Source organism: Oryx dammah, unplaced genomic scaffold, assembly GCF_014754425.2.
Source record: "Oryx dammah isolate SB20612 unplaced genomic scaffold, SCBI_Odam_1.1 HiC_scaffold_12, whole genome shotgun sequence".
NCBI lineage: Eukaryota > Metazoa > Chordata > Mammalia > Artiodactyla > Bovidae > Oryx > Oryx dammah.
In genome coordinates, this window is record NW_024070196.1 from 67,940,945 (window position 1) to 67,961,041 (window position 20,097).

Consider the following 20,097-nt stretch of genomic DNA (forward strand, 5'->3'; position numbering starts at 1 on the left):
TGGAGAAGACTCTTGAGAGTCCCTTGGACTGCAAGGATATCAAATCAGTCCATCCTAAAGGAAATCAGTCCTGAATATTCATTGGAAGGACTGATGTTGAAGCTCCAATACTTTGGCCACCTGATGTGCAGAGCTGACTCATTGCAGAAGACCCTGATGCTGGGAAAGATTGAAAGCAGGAGAAGGGGATGGCAGAGAATGAGATGGTTGGATGTCATCACTGACTCGATGGAGATGAGTTTGAGCAAGGTCCAGGAGTTGGTGATGGACAGGGAAGCCTGGCATGCTGCAGTCCATAGGGTCTCAGGGTCGGACATGACTGAGCAACTGGACTGAGCTGAAACCACAAGTTTGTACTGCATAGCACTGGGGCTTGTTGTTGTTTGGTCCCTAAGTCATCAACTCAATGGACATGACTTTGAGCAAACTCCAGGAGACAGTGAAGAACAGGGAAGCCTGGTATGCTGCAGTCTATGGGGTCGCAAAGAGTCAGACACGACTGAGCGACTGAATAGCAATTGATTTACCGGAGCTCCATATATTATGAATATTAATCTTTTATCTTTTTTTACATGTCAGTCTTGTCCGTCCTTTTCATGTTTTAAGTGACTTTTTATTTCAAATGATTTCATCAACCTTAATATACACCAACCTTAATATGTTCTTCAATATTTTATCCTGATGTTTTTATGGATTTCTGTTTATAAGTTTAAGTCTTTAATCCATCTGGAATTTAGTGAGTGACTGGTGTGTGGTAGGGATCTGACTACTTATTCTATATATGCATTGATTAGACCTTTATGTTTTGTGAAATCCTATTCAGATCGTTTGGTCTCATTTTTCATATATATAAGCAGAGGAAAGTATGGGTTTCTGTTTAAGAAGTGACTCTGAGAGTCCTTTAAAAGGTGGACTCCTTTCTTTTTTTCTCATTTCTTTTGTTGTGAATAAACCTGTCGCAGTTTACCCCAGTGAAAAGCGGATACCTTCAGACTCTCTTTAAACCATACATTAGGGATGGAAACATGCTATTTATAGCAACAGAGACATTTTTTTCTTAAACTCTGAAGTCGGGGATGGGGGGCCAGGAGGCTACCTCAAAGCTCGAAACTTCTCACAAGTGGCCAGAGGTGGTAAAATGAAACTAATGAAAACGAAAAGCTTCTGGGAGAGAAGTTTAAGACGCAAAGATCCACATATCATTAAACTCTTGACTTCCTTCATCATTCACTGGCAAATTGGTTTCTTAAAATTTAATTTGGTCTCAACGTGAACCGATTCCTCTCTCCCTGCCCTAAGCGTGGACAACATCACCCCGAGCGTCCTGGGTCTTCCCCGTGTGTGCTATCTACTCTGTGCTTGGGTTTTTACGCCCACTTGACACCATCTCTTGACATGTCCTTAAAATTCATTAAACGGCCAGCCGCCCCGTCCTTTCCCCTTGCGAGCCTAGAACATCTCTGCTGCTCTGTTTGCTTTTCCTCCCAGGAGGCTGGTGAACTCCCTTCTTGAATTTAAATTCCATTGGTTTATATCAGGGGTGGACCCAGGTTTTGTGGGGCCAGGAGCTTCTATAATTTAGGGGGTTCTTTTAATGCAAGAACACCAATTATGAATATAAAATTAGGTCAAGGGCCATGCAGGTGCAGAGGCCTGAATCCCAAGCCTCATTATAGCTTCCCAGCAGACTCACTCCTGCTTGTTTTACCAGGGAGCCTCTGTACATGAAAGACAGGGGAACAGCTGTCTGCATCCATGGGGTGGTGTGACGCTCCTTTATATTCACCAGCTGCCACAACTTGAGGATCTTCTTCTTTTGTTTTGTTTTAAAGACATTTAAGAGCAGACCCATACCTCAAGGTGGCTTTAATGTCCAAAGTGGAATTAGTCCAGGGGAGAAGTTCCTTCAGCAGCGTCCCTGCCACCTCCCCGGTGCTCAGATGTAACGTTTGATCATTTGATCAGTGCCATAGCTGGGAGCTCAGTATGATAATGTGGGTCATTACTCTCGCAAGCCTTCGGAACCTGAATTTACAGCTCTCACTTTGCATATCTGCTTGCAGAAGCACTCAGAGAGGTTTGCAAGTGCAGCAAGGGCTTAATAATTCTGTCCCTCCAAAAATCAGAGAAGCCAAGAGTGACCAGCGTCTTTATAAATAACACAGGGCACGACAGTGACACCTGATGCCTTATGAGCCGGGCACCGTGCAGAATGCTTCCCTGACTCTTCATCCTTGTGTCACACACACACACACACACACACACACCCAGGAGGCAGGCACTATTCTGACCCTTGCTTTCCAGACAGGGAAGCTGAGCTTTAGAGAGAAGGTTCCCCACTCGAGGCCTCGGGACAGTCCAGAGTGCCCCTTCAGAACCCTCCAAGACCAATGCTCTCCTTTGACAATTTGGAAGCGGGCTTGGAGAGGTGGCATGACCTGAGTTTTTATCTTTTGACATCAGGTTGTATTGAATGCTGTGCGTTAGTCATAATTAAAAAAAAAAAAAAATTATGGGTATTCCATTTGATCCCCCAGGGGAGTCCTGTGAGATATGTACTGTTATTATCCCCATTTTACAGATGAGAAAACTGGGACACAAAATGTCCAAGGTCACTGCTAAGACGTGAAGGAGATGAGATTGAATTTTTTTAAACTGAAAAACAATGCAGTACAATTCTTCTATTTGCAAGATAATTATGGGATTCCTAAGAGATAGTGATTCTTGGGGCTTTTGCAGAAGAGTGATATGGGAAGAAGGCATGATTCCCAGTTGATGATAAGCATCTCTTTTCAATCCCATGAGTGTCGATGGGAAAAATCAGAAATCTAACCAGAAATCTAAACTTGAGATTCTTGGGAATGAGAGGGGTGGGCCATGTCCAGATCCATTTTGGTGGGATGTAGAGCCAGCTGCCAAACCTTTTTTTTTTTTTTTGCCAGTGTTGGTAGTGAAAAGCATAAATGTTTATAGAAGATTATACTAAAATACTGAGCTTTGTCATTTTGGATCAAGAGGAAAACCACTGAATGCTAATTGACAAGAGACAGGGTTTGATGTTCTATATATTTTATGGTTAGTTTCTTTTTAAAAAAAAACTCCTTCATTTCTGATTATTTCCTGGTCAGACTAACTTTCTAGGAAAGAAAGAGATAATTGTTTGGAAATCAGGAAGTTCCAAGTTCTTGTCCCCTGTGGGTACGTGAAAATGCAGGGCCGATTTCTGGCCTTCCTAATGAGTCTCTCTGCAAATTTAGGAAAATCAGTTAACCTTTTATTTATTTATTTATTTATTGTCTGTACAGTAAGGATGACAGTGTTGGCATCAGATTTTTCCAAAGCGTTTTTCAGAGCCTTGAATGAAAGCTATTAAAAATATTGCCAGCACTCTCCCCAGCTCCCACCTAGCACTTGGCTCCAATTCTCAGCCACTTAGAAGTGTGTGTAGGTAAGACTCTTATCACCCAATGCTAATCACATCTCACACCCAGTTGTGTTTCATTGCCTCTTTTCAAAACCTAATGTTTTGGTAGCAGTGGCTTCCTTCAGGAGTTAGAAAATGTAGCCCCATTTCTCTACAAATGTCACATTCTTATTAGCACGTCACCCATCCATCCCGTATGGGATTATGCAACTCTGTTCACAGGTATAATCAGCTTTGTATCTTCATCCGAGGATAACAAACTAGCGAGGTTGAAATCTTGACTTGTCATCGGAATTGCATTGCTTCCCGGGAGCTGGGAGGGACGGAGGCCGAGTCATCCTGTTCAGAAACGCAGTTGTCTCTAGAATCTCAATCCCTCATTCACCTTCTCTTCTCCTTCCAGTACGGCGACTACGACCCCTCTGTTCACAAGCGGGGATTTCTGGCCCAAGAGGAATTGCTTCCAAAAAGGGTAAGACGTCAAAATTCCCGTTTGGGAAGACATAACCAAAAGACCTGCAGGAATACAGGATGGCCGTATCGAGAACGTTTTCATAAATGTTTTGTCATCAGTCTTGATAAAGATTTGTGGAATTCCTTTGGGGTTATCAGAACAGGCTCGGCCTGTAGTTGGTCCTTTCTTTAAAGGTGGGTGAGCAGCACTGGTTCCTAGGGAGAGGCATGGAGCAACCTGAGTTCAGCCCAGCAGAGTGAGCTGTTTGAAGCTGCAGGGGGCAGGTAGATGGGTGGGCACTGTAGCTTTTAATCCCTGGTGTCTTTGGTCTGGTTGATTATCCACAGAAGCAGGCCTGCCCTCTCTTTAGCCACTTCTCATTCTCTAGTTCCACTCACCTGTCATGTGTGATAAAGCCCTGCTCCCCCCTTTCCCCTGGTTTGACCTGCGCCCCTGATGGCTTCTGTAAGAGTCAAAGGCAGCTCTCAGGCCAGGGAGTCCTGCTTCTGAGCAAGGTCCTGCCTCTGGGCTGCATGGCCCAGGAGAGAGGGGCCACTGCCAACCCGAGAAATGGTGCAGCCTTCTGAGTTGACTCAGATCGAACGATGCTCATTTACTCACCCACCTCTGCCTGTGATTGGCCCCCTGTATGCGGCTTTTGGGGCTCCCCTGGTGGCCCAGGCAGGTAAGAATCTGCCTGCGATATGGGAAACCCAGGTTCGGCCAGGAGAAGGGAATAGCTACCCACTCCAGTATCCTTGCCTGGAGAATTCCATGGACAGAGGAGCCTGGAGGGCTACAGTCCATGAGATCGCAAGGGGTCAGACACAGCTGAGTGGCTAACACACACTCACACACACATGCCTTGCTATTCTGTAAAAATGATGCATAATTATCAAAAAGGCACACAGTACTCAAACTTCCTTTGTGTGTGGGTTTTTTGTTTTGCTCTCTTCCCCACCAGGTAATAAATCTGTATCAGATGACTCCGGAAATGTGGGAGGAGAGGATCACAGCCTGGTACGCGGAGCACCGAGGCCGAGCCAGGTGAGGCCGCTCCTTGCTGGTGGACGTTTCCCCGTGGGCATCTTTTTTCTCTTTTAAGGAACTGCAAAACTGGGACGTGCTTGTTGAACAAAATGCAGTACCAGAGTACACAAAAGAAAAGGGAGTGCTGGCAGCCACTCCGGGCTCCGGTACTGTGTGTGTCCCTTTGCTAGCGCGTGGAGGCGTGGGTACTTCCTGCCTGTCGGGATGTAGAGACCTGCCAGGATGTAGAGACCTGCCACATTCACTGCTCATTTAGGTCCATTTTGAGATTCCTATTGTGTGCGTGCCACGTAGCTTTTCTGTCCATCCCTTGACTGATGGCGTTCGGAGTAGCTGTAGGTTTCTCAGTTTCATGGAACGTTCTGCAGTGTACAGTCTTACATCATGATATGCTTGTATGAGTGGTTCTGAGGAGAGATCCTTCAGAAGAAAAAGAGTTGCTGAGTCAAAGGAGGTGAGCGTTTTGCGTCTTTTTTTTTTTTTCTTTTTTTTTCGTTTTGCGTCTTGAAAGGTGCCTCCCAAATCGTTCTGCAAAAAGGCTGTACCCGTTTACATGCCCGTGGGCAGAGTATGAAAGGGTCCCACCTCCCTCCCCCATCCAATCCTCAACAATTACCAATCTAACTTTTGTGATCTCAAAGGTGAAATTTTGTATCTCAAGTATCATTAGCTTTTCCCCAATCACTTTGGGAATTAACCATCTTCTCGTTAGCCTTTAATGTATTTTTTTTTTCTGTTTTTCAAACCAACTTCCTATGACATTTTTTTTAACTCTTAAAAAAAGTATATCAGAAAGTGGACAAGTCATAAATAAAACACCTGATGGACTCTTACCAAGTGAAAACACGAGGTGACCCCCCTCATTCCTCCCCAGAGCTGACCACTCTCCTACACATGACTCCATGGGTTGGTGTGGTCAGTTTTAAAGATGATATGAGTGTGATCAGTTTCTGTTATCTGGGCCTCACTTCTTTTACTCAGGGTCGTATTGTTCGATGTGGGCTTGTGGCCTGTGGCGGTGGTCCCCCCCCCCCCCCGCTTTCTTTTTCATTGCTATGTACTATTCCAATGTGTTAATAGCCCACGCACCATTTATCCACCCCGCTGTTGACAGGCATTTAGGTTGCTGGGTTGTTTCCTGGTTTTTGTTGCGAGGAATAACATCAAACAATCTTCCAAACAATGGTACATCAACAATACATGTGTGATTTTGTTGCTTCAGCTTGCCACCATGGTGTCCCCTCAGGGTTGAATTTTTAAAATTCATTTGAGGCCATTTTGAGATTGGAGAAGAGAAGAAGGCAAGGTCATAGACTTAAGATGTTTCAACACTCTACCTGTCTGAGAGTTTTTTGCAAGTCATCACTACTTCAAGAGCTGCCTTTAAGTCTGACTCATAACTTAGAAGTGGGCGTCCTGGCTGGGGTTCTATAGCCTGTATTGCTCTCACCCCAACCTCCAGCAACACCCAAAGGAATCAGATCAGGAAGGGAGCTCTCAGGTTGCTTGCAGACAGAGATGCTTTGTTACCAAAACCTTCTAGGTGAAGAAATCACGCAGTTGGATAAAGCAACAGCTGAAATAAAACTGTGAACATCCAGATCCATTTGAGGGAGCAGATACGCCACGTGCTCATCTCGAATTACTTGAGTCGGGTGTCACTGTTTACCAAGGGCAAAGCGTGAAATTGAAGCCAAGAGACACGCTAATGAATCTGTTCTCTTGTTTTCACGGGGATGGGAAGTTCTGCCTGACCTCAGTGTGGTTAACAGACTCAGGGTTGGGCAGAGCCGGGCTGGGAGCTGCCGGGCTCACGTCTTCACGCAGGTTCGAGGCTCAGCTTGGCACCCGCTACCCTCCAGTGACAGAGTCTTTCCTTCTCTTCGCAGGGACGAAGCGGAGATGGAGTATTTAAAGATAGCTCAGGACCTGGAGATGTATGGTGTGAACTACTTCACAATCCGGGTGTGTGGAAGCCCCTGCGAGGTCCCGGGGCGTAGATGGAGGCGGAATCAGGGGCAGACTGCTAAAATGGGTCCTTCCTGGTCCCAGGGTGGCAGACGCTTGGTCGGTTCAGTGGCCAACAAGGGAAGAGGCAGGGGAGAGGGTCCGAGAGCCTCAGTTTCTATTCTGGGCCTTCAATTAGATGCTAGGTAATGAAGTGTCGGTGGAGCCGCGGGGGGGCCTGTCTGAATGCTCTGGTGGAACATTTGATTATTTCTGGCTCTGTGAGATCCGGGCCCACGGGGATCACCTGTAAATACTTTCTCCCCTCAGGACACAAGGAGAGTAAAGCTGCTTTTACAGATTACTGATTTGTTTGGGTGGGAACTCTCCCTGGCAGGCTAATTGGTTTTCTACTCAGACCATTAATACTCCACTGTCCTCTGGGAACCCGTGGCTTGTACACTGGAGAAGCGTTTGTTTTCAGCCTCCCGTCCATCCCTCAGAGCATCTTTTAAAATTTTTTTTTAGCACCCTGAGCATCTTTCTCCCAAGGTTCTGTTGCTGGATGCAGTGCCTTCCAGAGAATTCATGCAATTTGCTGACCTATTTCATAGCCGGTTCCAAACTGTAGATGTGCAGACAGTTAAAAAAAAACAACCATCCGCACTGGGCCACCTTAGTCATTACAGTTAAGGCTTGCTTTCCTTTTTGGAGTGTCCATAAATTTTGTATTTATTGTTGTTTAATCACTAAGTCATGTCCTACTCTTTGAGACCCCATGGACTGTAGCCTGCCAGGCTCCTCTGTACATGGAATTTCCCAGGCAAGAATACTGGAGTGGGTTGCCATTTCCTTCTCCAAAATTTTGTATTACATTTAGGTAAATTGAAACACATTTTAAATACCCTCGGGATAGCTTTCTACTTTGTTTTCTAAATACATATCTTTAATGGGTTCTTTGAATAAAATAAGGCACACTGGCAAATCATGTCATTTTGTACAGTGTACAAATGCCTAAAGGGTTTTCCATGATAATGCTGAAGGTTGTTTTGTAAAATGTTATTGATTCATATTTGCCAATCATTTGGTTTCTTTAAGGGCAGACTCATTTGACACATTTCTGTGGTTTTGTCTATACAACGTCTCTTGCCTTACCACCTACATTGTAGAAAACTAGATCTTTATAATTCTTAAAAAAAAAAAAAAAAACCAACAACAAAAACGAGTTTCTTTGGGGGCACTAATTCTACAACAGCAGTCAGACTACATTATACTATTCTGTGTATATGTCTCATATTGCATGACAGATGACGATAAGGAATATTTTAGTGTCTTAGGGTTAACGTTCCTGAAATTTCGCCATCATCTAAGGAAGCTGTGTGCTTGAAACAATTTAAAAGGGGCTTCTTCAGTCCTCGCCTCTCTCTGTTTATTCTCTAGCAGTCTTGGCGTCATCGTGAGAGGAGACAAGAGGCTGGGATCCTTTTTTTTTTTCCCTCTAAAAATTTAAGTTAGAAACATAATGAAATATCTTGTTTTCCAAAATGTAGATTTTGAAAGCACAAAGCCTCACTTGTGTTAATGCAGTGGCTTTAAGAGCCCTGCAGAAGAGCTCACGACTCTCCCTCACGCTTTGGTGATCGCACCTGACTCCAGGGTGTTAGATGGAGTAAAAAGATTTTCTCCTCCACCTGCTGTTAGCTTGGTACTTCTCCTCACAGTCGGGGCACGTCCTTCGCTTGCCGACCTGTTTTCCTGCCCTGGAGTCCTGGTTCCTTTTCCTTGTTGTCAGCAAGGGAGTCAGATGCAGGGAGCTGGCTACCACCGCTGTTTGAGGGCCAGACAGCACAGGGCAGGGGCCCGCACCCGAGGAGGTGCGCACTGGTCTGCACCGTGAGGGACCAGGGCATCGCCTTCCAGTGTGCTGGGTGCTGGCTGGACTGCTGTTAGAGGCATAGCCTGCATGCAACCTATCAGTTAAATTTTCAAACAGCTTTATTGGAGTGTAATTTACTTTCAAGTCATTTTGATATTTTTTTCTCCCCAATATCTTACAATAAAAAATTTCTAACATACAGGGAAGTTGGAAGACTTTTGAGTGAGGACTTCTGTACACCCGCTGCCTGGATTCCACAGTTAACAGTTTACTACAGAACACGTGCTTTATCACATTGAAATTGCATTTTAAAGTAAAATAAAGCCACCTGATCACAGCTCTTAGAATTTTCTTTCTAGTAGTACAACCACCTCTTCTTTTAACATGAGGAGTGTTTAGCCCTACAGGTTTTTATTCTACGTCTGTGATAAGCCGGCTATGTAATTAGCAGTAACAACACTTCCATTACTGCTGTTTTAGCCGCTGACACTTCCCAGGTGGCTCAGTGATATAGAATCGCCTGTCAGTGCAGGAGTCGTGGATTTGACCCCTGGGTTGAAAGATCCCCTGGAGAAGGAAATGGCAACCCACTTGAGTATCCGTGCCTGGAAAATACCATGGACAAAGGAGCCTGGCGGGCTCCTGTCCACGGGGTTGCAAAGAGCTGGACGCAGCTTAAGACTGAGCCACACACTCACACTTTGTCTCTTGCTGGCAGAGGTGCAAGGTGCCTGAGGTGGTGATGGGCGCCCCTAGTGCCCCCTCCATGGGACACCCCAGTCGTCAGAACCATCTCATGTTGCCCCCCCCCCCGCCCCAGTGCAGGAGACTGGAGGCCCCCCCAGGTTCGAGGACAGTGGTGATTTCTGTCAGGAGCTGTTGAAACTTGTCACACGTAATGGTCTGTGTCAATTCTTTTGGAAGCTGAGCAAGACCTCGAGCCTCAGCTGGAGCTGACGGTGGCTGTTCTCTGTCGAATCTACAGAATAAAAAGGGCACAGAGCTGCTGCTTGGAGTGGATGCCTTGGGGCTTCACATTTATGACCCTGAGAACAGGCTGACCCCCAAGATCTCCTTCCCGTGGAACGAAATCCGGAACATCTCCTATAGCGACAAGGAGGTAGGTCGAGTCTGCACAGCAGACACCCTGGCAGCCCAACTGAACCTTCTCTGTCTCTCCTCCTCCCGGAGCAGCCCAGGCCAGCCTGCTCCTTGTTAGCAGCAAGATCCTTTAATTCCCAGGCTTTGGGTTTTCGCTTGTTGATTTTTATAGCATTTACAGAACAATATTGGCATCCTGTTTTCAAACAGTATCACTAAACCCTCCCTGCTGACTAACAAGAGACTGGGAAGATCAACTTGTCGGGACTAAGCCCCAGAGAACTGTAAACAAACCAGAAAGTAACCCTTTCTTATTCCTTGGCTTTCTATTTCTGGTGAGAATTCTCTTTGTCTCTTAAGTGTGGTGTTTATTAAACTCTTTCTGTGTCCAGAGCTTGATTCAATGTGATGCAGGCATTTATATATACATAAATCTTCATAGGGCTTCCCTTGTGGCTCAGCTGGTAAAGAATCCACCTGCAATGCGGGAGGCCTGGGTTCGACCCCTGGGTTGGGAAGATCTCCTAGAAAAGGGAAAGGCTACCCACTCCAGTATTCTGGCCTGGAGAATTCCATGGATTATATAGTCCATGGCCTCGCAAAGAGTCAGACACGACTGAGAGAGACTTGTACTCACTCACTCAAATCTCCATGATACAAACATGAATTGTATGTATTATATATACTATACAAATAATATATACATATCAGCAATGATATAAACAAGGATATCAGACTAACTTGCTTGTAAGAATTTAAGAATAAGGAACTTCAGATATCTTGGATGAACACCCTAACGTAGAATTCAAGTATTGCTGTATAGGATGGTCCTATATAGTAATAAGGAGTCCATGGGGTTGCAAAGAGTGAGTGACTGAGCTGACTGACACAGGATGGTGACTTTTGCCAAATGCTGGAATCCTGTGTTCATTCACTCACTCATGCATTCATGGTTAAGTTTTACTAATCGCTTTATTTAATAACTGATTTATTTTTGGCGGTGCTGGGTCTTCGTTGCAGTGTGTGGGCTTTCTCTAGCAGTGGAGGGAGGGCTTCCCATTGCAGTGGCTTCTCTTGCTGGGGAGCACAGGCTTTAGGGCACTCAAGCCTCAGTAGTTGCGACTCCCAGGCTCTAGAGCTCAGGCTCAATAGCGCTCGGGCTTAATTGCCCCAAGACATGAGGAATTTTAGTTCCTGGACCAGGGATCAAACTCGTGTCCCCTGCCTTGGCAGGCGGATTCTAACGACTGGAAGTCCCCCTCCCTGGTTAATTTTCAAGGGATTTTCAAGCATCTGCTTGGTGTCAGGCTTCGTGAGGGAAACAGAGATGGAGCGAGTGCAGTCTCAGCCCTCAAGGAAGTTCTAGTCAAGCTGTGACTCAGCTGCCATGACACATAACTGCAGCGCGAAGGGCCGGTGACAAAGAGGGTGACGATCCGGCGCTTCTCTGCCAGCCAGCAGCTTCGCCCCGGCTCTGATTCAGCCCTCACAGGAACACCGCCGTGGGAGGAGGGGTGTGTTCTGGCTGCTCTGCGCCCCCTCGGGAAGCGGGGACCCAGAGGGAGCAGGGGAGCTGTGTCAGGCAGCGGGGGACACCAGCAGAAGCCACACCCCCGGCGGTTCCCGGGGAGACACAGAGGACGAGCCCCAAGACTCAGGACACAGGGCCCAGGAATGCAGGCCCGGGCAGTGCCCCGCGGCGGGCTGGTACCCACACAGCCAGGCCCGAGCGCGGAGGGAGTGAGTAAGAGATGGCTCACGTGGTCGCCTGCAGGCCCCCACCTCCAAGCCGGTTTCCTGTTTTTGCCCTTCCCTCATGTAGCAGCTCTGAGGATAGGAACACCAGGCCCCCAATTGCCAATACGTGGCTGAGCTCCCCTCGGCCACGCTTGACGAGACAGATTGGGCCTCTTAACTCAAAACATTCTGGCTTTCAGATTTTTTGCACGTAGCCCAAGAGATGAGCATTTAAGGTATTTTTTTTTAAGGCCCTGAAATGGAAAGTTCCATGTGACTCGAAGCAGCAGTAGGGTACGCCGGTAGTTTTTCATCTCTAATTTCATAAAAGTCTGTTTACGGCACATCCGCACACTTGGCGTGCTAAAAGGTCCCGAGATGCTCGTCCTTCACAGAAGCCCGGCAGCAAAGTCTCCCCTCATACAACCCGACACGAAACTCTAATGTTCCCTCTCCCGGGGCCGGGCCCCATCACCTGCCATCATGTCAGGAACTCACGCAGCACGGGTGGGACGCGATGGGAAGGGGCCTGGGGCATTCTCCCCCGTGCTGGGACAACGCAAGTCCTGGTTTATTCCAGATGACCCATGGATGCCTCACGTGTGCCCCAGCGTGGCACAGAGCCTGTGGACTCCCCGCTCCTTGAGGTCTCCCACTGGCAGCCCTGGGGTTTGGCAGCCAGGCCAAAAATAAGCTCTCGAAATTCATAAATAGCAGCCTGCCCAAGAGCAGCACTGCTTCTCAGCTCACCTGACCAAAAGCCACACAGAGGACCGTTCCTCCGTCCTCCATGTGCTCCCCCCTTGTTGGACAGCATAGCGTGGGAAGGAAGTATCTAAGAATAGAGCTTCCCCAGTGCCTTTGTCTGCTTAGCAAGTCTTTCGTGGGAGTGGGCTTTTCACGTCCGAAGTGCAGCTTTAGAATCTGGGCTCTGTCCGATCTCATCAGGAAGAGGTGAGCGCACCAGCTGGGTGTTTTCTTTTTATGCGGCCCAGTCCCCAGTCTGGCCCTTGGGTCTCCTCCTGATTTCTCCCCCATCCCCATCCTTATTCATCTTCCTCTCCCCTTTGATTGTGAGGGTTATGTCTTCCTTCTCTACTCCAGTCCATTCTTCCTTGCTCGTGACTGACTGCGTTCCTTCTCTTAACAGCATCATCAAGCCACCCCTGTGTTGGGAAATCTGGGGTGACTCCCTGACTGCTGTCACATCGAATCTAAGCCTTGCTGATTGTCCATCCCCACCCCACCTCACCACCCCCAGCTCCTGCCTTCCTCCCAGTTTCAGTCAGTTCAGTTCAGTCACTCAGTCGTGTCCAGCTCTTTGCGACCCCATGAATCACAGCACGCCAGGCCTCCCTGTCCATCACCAACTCCCAGAGTTCACTCAAACTCACGTCCATCGAGTTGGTGATGCCATCCAGCCATCTCATCCTCTGTCGTCCCCTTCTCCTCCTGCCCTCAATCCCTCCCAGCTTCAGAGTCTTTTCCAATGAGTCAACTCTTCGCATGAGGTAGCCAAAGTACTGGAGCTTCAGCTTTAGCATCATTCCTTCCAAAGGACACCCAGGATTGATCTCCTTTAAGATGAACTGGTTGGATCTCCTTGCACTCCAAAGGACCCTCAAGAGTCTTCTCCAGCACCACAGTTCAAAAGCATCAATTCTTCGGCGCTCAGCTTTCTTCACAGTCCAACTCTCACATCCATACATGACTACTGGAAAAACCATAGCCTTGACTAGATGGACCTTTGTTGGCAAAGTAATGTCTCTGCTTTTGAATATGCTGTCTAGGTTGGTCATAACTTTCCTTCCAAGGAGTGAGCGTCTTTTAATTTCATGGCTGCAGTCACCATCTGCAGTGATTTTAGAGCCCAAAAATATAAAGTCTGCCACTGTTTCCCCATCTATTTGCCATGAAGTGATGGGACCAGATGCCGTGATCTTCGTTTTCTGAATATTGAGCATTAAGCCAACTTTCTCACTCTCCTCTTTCACTGTCATCAAGAGGCTTTTTAGTTCCTCTTCACTCTCTGCCATAAGGGTGGTGTCATCTGCATATCTGAGGTTATTGATATTTCTCCTGGCAGTCTCGACTCCCACTGTGCTTCCTCCAGCCCAGAGTTTCTCATGATGTACTCTGCATATGGGTTTTCTCTTATATATGTATACCTATAACTTCATTTATCTATTTGGCTGTGCTGGGTCTCATCGCAGCACAGGCTTTCCTCCAGTTTCTGGAGCAGGTGCTGCTCTCTGGTTGAGGTGCGCAGGCTTCCCATTGCGGCGGCGTTTTTTTTCTTTTTGGGGAGCGCAGGCTTTAGAGCACGCCGGCTTCAGTAGTGGCGCCGTGTGGGCTCAGGACTTTCGGCTCCCAGGCTCTAGAACACGGGCTGAACGGCTGTGATGCACGGGTTTCGTTGCTTCAGGGCACGTGCGATCTTCCCGGATCAGGGATCAAACCCGTGTCTCCTGCACTGGCAGGCGGGTTCTCTACCACTGAGCCACCAGGGAAGCCCCTCCCATGGTTTTCTCTTGGTCATCGAAGAGCTAATGCTGTGTCTCTCTCTCACACGCACACGCCACATACACATACATGCACACACATTCCCACACGGTGCTCATTTCCCCATCTCTGCTTTATTTCTAGTGCTCGCCCTGTCCAGAATGCCCGTCCTTCCTACCTTTTAGCTTCTCTGTCATGTTCTTTGTCTAAGACCAGCATGTCCCTCCTACTCTGAGGGTTTGAGATCTGTGCCACCCAGTGAGGCAGTGATGATTGATGTGACCGGTCGAGCCGTTGACGGTGGTTGGTTTAGTTCTGGCCAGGTTGAGAGCCTCCTGAAGGCTGCCTTAGACTCTGGGGTGGCCCGTCCAGCATTGGCGTCAAGGTTGGGCCCACCTGGGGTTTAACTTCAGGTTTCCAAGCCCAAGATGGTGCTAAGAACCCAGCTTCCAGGATCCTGAACCTCCTGGGACAAAGATCTTTGCCAGGGGGTCGCCACCTTTGTGGAATTGCCCGGTTGGTGGTAGCGCTCTAGGCTGTCAGAAACTGAAGCTGTTTTCTGCGTTTTCCTTTCAGTTTACCATTAAGCCTTTGGATAAGAAAATCGATGTATTCAAATTTAACTCCTCAAAGCTTCGTGTCAATAAGCTGGTAAGTTAAGATCCTGGTTTTTATTATGGACTGTAGTTTTTCTGTGAAACTGAAAGCCTTTTTTCAACCAGTATCAGAGCGACATGTTGTGAGGTGTAAAATGATAACCCGCTTGGTATGTGCTTTCCTGATCAGCCTTGAAAGACTTCTCTCCAGCTTCACCGGAAGAGTCACACTTATGGGTTTCCCTGGTGGCTCACTCAGCTGGTAAAGAATCTGCCTGTAACGCAGGAGGCTTGGATTCTATCCATGGGTCGGAAAGATCCCGTGGAGAAGGAAATGGCAAATACCCACCCGAGTATTCTTGCCTGGAAAATCCCATGGACAGAAGAGCCTGATGGGCTACAGTCCGTGGGGTCCCAAGAGTTGGACATGACTTAGCCACTAAACCACCACCAGCAAAAAGTCAAATCTACATTTTGTGATGAGGAACTTTTTTTAAGTTATTTTTATTAAAGTACTTCATACATATGAAAGGATAAGTATAATGTATCTATGAGATATAAAGAATGACAGCAATAAACAACTACTTAGCCACCACCCAGCTTTAAGAAATGCCACACTCCCAGACTTCCCTGGTGGCCCAGTGGTTGACTGAGGCTCTGTGCTTTCACGGCAGGAGACATGGGTTCAATCTCTGGTTGGCGAAGTTCCACCAACCATGCAGTCTGGCAGAACGAAAAAGAAAAGCAGCACACTCCCGTCACGGTGGGAACCCCCTCCCACACCGGCACCCCACCAGCCCCCTGCTTCCCAAGGGTGACCAGTGTTCTCAGCTGTGTGCTACCACCCCCCCAATATTCAAGAACTTTTATTTCATGTATGGCAAAACAAGGATACTAGCAAATTTTGTATGTTCTTGAAATATATATATGTGCTGTCAACTGTATTCCTCTGTTACTTGCCTTTTTTTACCTTTTTTTTTTTGGGAGATTTATCCATGTTGATGCTTAAAAATATGGTCCTGAGTGACTGAGCGCACACTTCGCTGCTGTATAGTACTCCATCATGTATTGTATGAAACATGTTTTTTCCCTCCATGCTCCTGTTAGTAGGCAGTCAAGTGCTTTCTGCATCTGTGTCTGCCCACTGGTGTGCACAGACAGTCGCTGCCCGGGAGTTCAGAGCACGTCTCCGTGCAGCCCTGCGTGCAGCCCTGCACGCAGCCCGTGTCCACCGGTGTTCACACGTCCCCTGCTTTCCTGGCCGCAGATTCTCCAGCTGTGTATTGGGAATCACGACCTGTTTATGAGGAGAAGGAAGGCCGATTCTTTGGAAGTGCAGCAGATGAAAGCCCAGGCCAGGGAGGAGAAGGCCAGAAAGCAGGTGAGCGAGTGTTGGAGCTGTTGCCCCGTGGGGCCTCGGCCCGGAGGTCGGGGTGGCCGTGCTCTGATCATGAAAGTGCCTGCTCTCACGTTGCCCCTGTTGGATATTTCCGGCCGATGAAATGATGGTGGGACGTCAGCTCTGGAAATGAGGAATAAACTGTAACAGGGTATCTCAAAGACACGTCCCTGGTTACTTCTCCAGTGAAGTGAGTAAAGCGTGGTCAGTGCAAGTTCAGGCAGAGAGAGCCAAGCCCACACGCATCCATCCGTCCATCTTTCTATCCATCCATCTCCCCATCCATCCATCTCTGGTCTGTGCAGCTAAGCTTTCATTCTTTCTGCCTGCCCGTCTCCTATGCCCAGCCTTTTTCTTTTCCAATTAGCTGGTGATGGAATACAGGGTGCACCCAGCAGCCCGCTGATGGAATGCTAATTAGACCCCGGCCTCACTTACCCGCTGCAGGTCAGGCCGGGCGGCGCAGCGGCCACAGTGGGAGGTGCCAGGAGCCTCTGTTAGCATCCGTTATCATCAGCCTGGACCATCCACACCATTGTTTTCTGCTCATAGACCTTTCTGACTCACTGAAACCCACACGGCTTATGTGAACCTTGCTGCTGCAAATGTCAGTCGTGGTTGTGGATGAACTACCAGACAGAGGAGCAGCAGCTGCAATCAGCTGTCCTCGGACTTGCAGGCTCAGAGGGTGATGATTAGTCTGTGTGTAGCTCTCAACTTCGGATCCTCCAAAGAGGCTGGCTCCCGGCCCCGGGATTTAGGACAAAACGCCCAGTTGGATCCATTGTGCTCCCGGCTCTCCATCTCTTTGCTCTCTTGAGACGTCAGGCCATAGACATACTCACTGGGATGCTTTGTGTGTATGTGTGCGAGGTGGGGTGGGGGAGGGCAGTGGAATGGGTTTTGTTGGACAAGAAATGCTTGTGGGCCAGTGCAGGGTCATAGAGGCAACTTCAAAAAGAGCCCTCTCTGCCCTCCTTATGGGCAGAGCAGAGCTTAGAAGCGAGAGATCTGAACAGGGCAAGGAAGCGTGTAAGCCTCCAGGCTGTGCAGAGAGTAACGTGAACACACCCCTGACCCACACTACTGGGAGGACGGCAAATGCACGTTCCTGACATCTGGCAGCCGCAGGTCAGGGGCTCCGTGGCCCAGAAGGGCAGACGTTGACCTTGGTGCCACACATGGGACTTAGTCTGAGACCCCGGTGAATGACTTAACCTGCCAGGCCTCCATTTTCTCACCTGTCAAGTGGAGCTGAGGATCTGTCTTCTGCGTCTCAGATCAAAGGACGCGCTGTACCTGCGGGTCTCTGTGGCTGAAACCTCTTTGCAAATGGGGACATTCCTTATGATGGAGGTGGAGGTCTCAGGGAAGGTGCAGTGCTGGGACTAGAAGGGATTGTAGGCATTTTTCAAGCAGATGATAATGGGGATCTAGTCATCCACATAATGGAAATCTCACATGGTAGAGATCGAGAACAAATTGGCCAAGCTTTTCATTGACCTGGAAGAGGAAAATTGGAAAAGAATTTACAGGATTTTATTGCTTGTCTTTGCATTATTCCTTCGATGCCCAATGCCTTTTTTTTTTTGCTTAGTATTTAGAAAAAGCAGCAGTCTTAGAAATCTTGAGTTGGGGAAAAGGTTAAAGCAAGAAATAAGTCATTAGATGTGCTTTAATTATTTAAGGAAGAAAATAGTGCAGTGGTCACTTCTGGCTCCTGCTTTCTGAACTCAGCTAGGGCCCTAAGATCACAGAGAATAGCACTTGTCCTCTTCTTGTTCCCCTTATTAAGCTCAGCATGTGGCCCAATTAATTCAGCGATCCAGAAGGCCAGGGAGGCGGCAGTGGTGGCTTAGCGCTGGTGCCATGAGGAGCGGGCCCTGTCCCCTCCTGGCTCCTTCCTGTCGCAGGCCTGGCTCGGGAGTTGCCTCCGCATGAGGCTGTGGGGTCTGTACCTCGGCTGCTGCCGCCTCTCCTGTGAAGTACAGCATGCGAGCTGTTGATGCATCACATGGACAATGTCATCGCCGAGGGTCAGAGGCGAGAGTGGAGCTGTTGCTGATGAGACTAGAGGTGTGGGAGGGGTCTGTGGGTGCAGGGGAGAACGCAGTCTGTCTCTGCAGCTGCCCCTTGCGGGGAGCCTGTATTGCATCCTTTGAGCCGCAGAGCAGGGCCACCAGGGTCTCCCTGCACAAGGGCTGCGTTGGCCAAGTAGCTGCTTCCACACCCACCATGCACGAACGCGCCCGTCCATCCCGGTGGAGGCTGGCTCGGCATTCCGCTGTTTGTTCATTTACTGCTTGATGATTTTTCAAGGAGCACGGCTTGCCGCTCGACAAGCTGGTTCAGAAGGATGGAGGCTGGTGGGCAAAGGGAGTCACGCTGGGTCCCTAAAGTGCAGGGAGGAAAGGGTCCTGAGAGGGAGACCCTGGCACCGGGCGTCCGCGGTCGTGGGCCCCTGTGACCAGCGGCCGCGCCTTCCCCGCAGATGGAGCGGCAGCGCCTCGCTCGGGAGAAGCAGATGCGAGAGGAGGCTGAGCGCACGCGGGACGAGCTGGAGAGGCGGCTGCTGCAGATGAAGGAAGAGGCGACGATGGCCAACGAAGCCCTGGTGACGCCCACAGGCCGGGTCCCGGGAGGCCCCCTCGGGGTCGGGGTCCAAAGACCACGGTGTGCCACGCGCTGTGGTGCCTTGGCTTAAAAAGCCCTGGTGATGCCTGCGGGGCCGGCTCCCGGGAGGCCCCCTCGGGGTCGGGGTCCAAAGACCACGGCATGCCACTCGCTGTGACTTCTCGGCTTAAAAAGCCCTGGTGACGCCCACGGGGCCGGCTCCCGGGAGGCCTCCGTCGGGCTCGGGGTCAGGCCCCAAAGACCATGGAGTAGCCACTTGCTTTGATGTTTTGGCTTAAAAAAAAACATTCCTTTCTTTCCACCTATGTTTGCAGGAGCAGACTTAGGCTGAGATCAGCCTCCCAGGACAGGCAAACTTCACTCACCGTGGGTCACCTTTTCCCTGGGTATCTCAGCCTCGGCCCCCCGCTCGTCCGGCCAGGTGGTCCCCTGGTGGGGGCTGTCCTGTCCACTGAGGGCTGGTTGGCCGTGTCCCTGGTCTCTATCCGCTGGATTCCCCATTTGTGACAATCAAATTCATTTCTAGACACTGTGATATGTCCCATGAGGGCACAGTTGCCCCACTTTCGAACCACTTATTTAAAGAGAGAGAAGGACAGAGTTAAGCTGGTTTTCTCCCTCATAAAGTGTAGCCTCAGCTCAAACGGGCCCCTGCGGATGGACCCCCTGAAGGGCCTTCTCAGCAGTTGAAGGGTGTGGCTTGGGGACCAGCAGGGCCCCAGGATGTCCAAGACACTGGTTCTTCCTGACCTGGGTGTCTGAGACCTGAGCAGGGTGGGAGGACAGGAACGGGACCCCCCCCCATTTTTCCACTGAACTGCGCTCCTCTCTGCAGATGCGGTCCGAGGAGACAGCTGACCTGTTGGCTGAAAAGGCCCAGATCACAGAGGAGGAGGCAAAGCTCCTGGCCCAGAAGGCGGCAGAGGCCGAGCAGGAGATGCAGCGAATCAAGGCCACGGCCATCCGGACGGAGGAGGAGAAGCGCCTGATGGAGCAGAAGGTGCTGGAGGCTGAGGTGCTGGCGCTGAAGATGGCCGAGGAGTCAGAGAGGAGGTGAGTGGGTCCCCCGACTGCCGGTCCATCTCCTGGGCCGGCCAGAGGCCCCTTACCGCATGGTCAGAGGGGCTGGAGCCAGGCGGGCGCAGGGATGCTGTTCTCTGGTTCTGTGGACCGCAGTCCAGATGTGCCTTTGCACTGAGCCCCTGTCCCTTGGATGGTTGTGTTTGCAGGAAAACTGCCAAGCTTATTCACAGGCTGCTTTTAGCTGAGGAGACATGAGACTTCTTACGTTTACACAATACACTGCTTCTCCCTTTTTTTTTGAGAGGCGCTTGGGGAGACAGCAGTATTCACCATGCTCTATAGGAGGGAATGAGG

At 49.3% G+C, this 20,097-nt stretch overlaps 1 protein-coding gene across 5 annotated transcripts in view; it reads left to right on the forward strand.

Moving 5' to 3' along the window:
• Positions 1–20,097, forward strand: part of NF2 (neurofibromin 2) — a 70,922-nt gene that overhangs the window by 33,430 nt on the left and 17,395 nt on the right. For all 5 annotated transcript variants that reach the window (XM_040251007.1, XM_040251009.1, XM_040251011.1 and 2 more), the window contains exons 5-12: positions 3,828–3,896; positions 4,843–4,925; positions 6,818–6,893; positions 9,737–9,871; positions 14,668–14,742; positions 15,955–16,068; positions 18,578–18,700; positions 19,556–19,773. In XM_040251007.1, the coding sequence (XP_040106941.1) occupies positions 3,828–3,896; positions 4,843–4,925; positions 6,818–6,893; positions 9,737–9,871; positions 14,668–14,742; positions 15,955–16,068; positions 18,578–18,700; positions 19,556–19,773 (893 nt within the window). The remainder of the gene's footprint in view (positions 1–3,827; positions 3,897–4,842; positions 4,926–6,817; positions 6,894–9,736; positions 9,872–14,667; positions 14,743–15,954; positions 16,069–18,577; positions 18,701–19,555; positions 19,774–20,097) is intronic.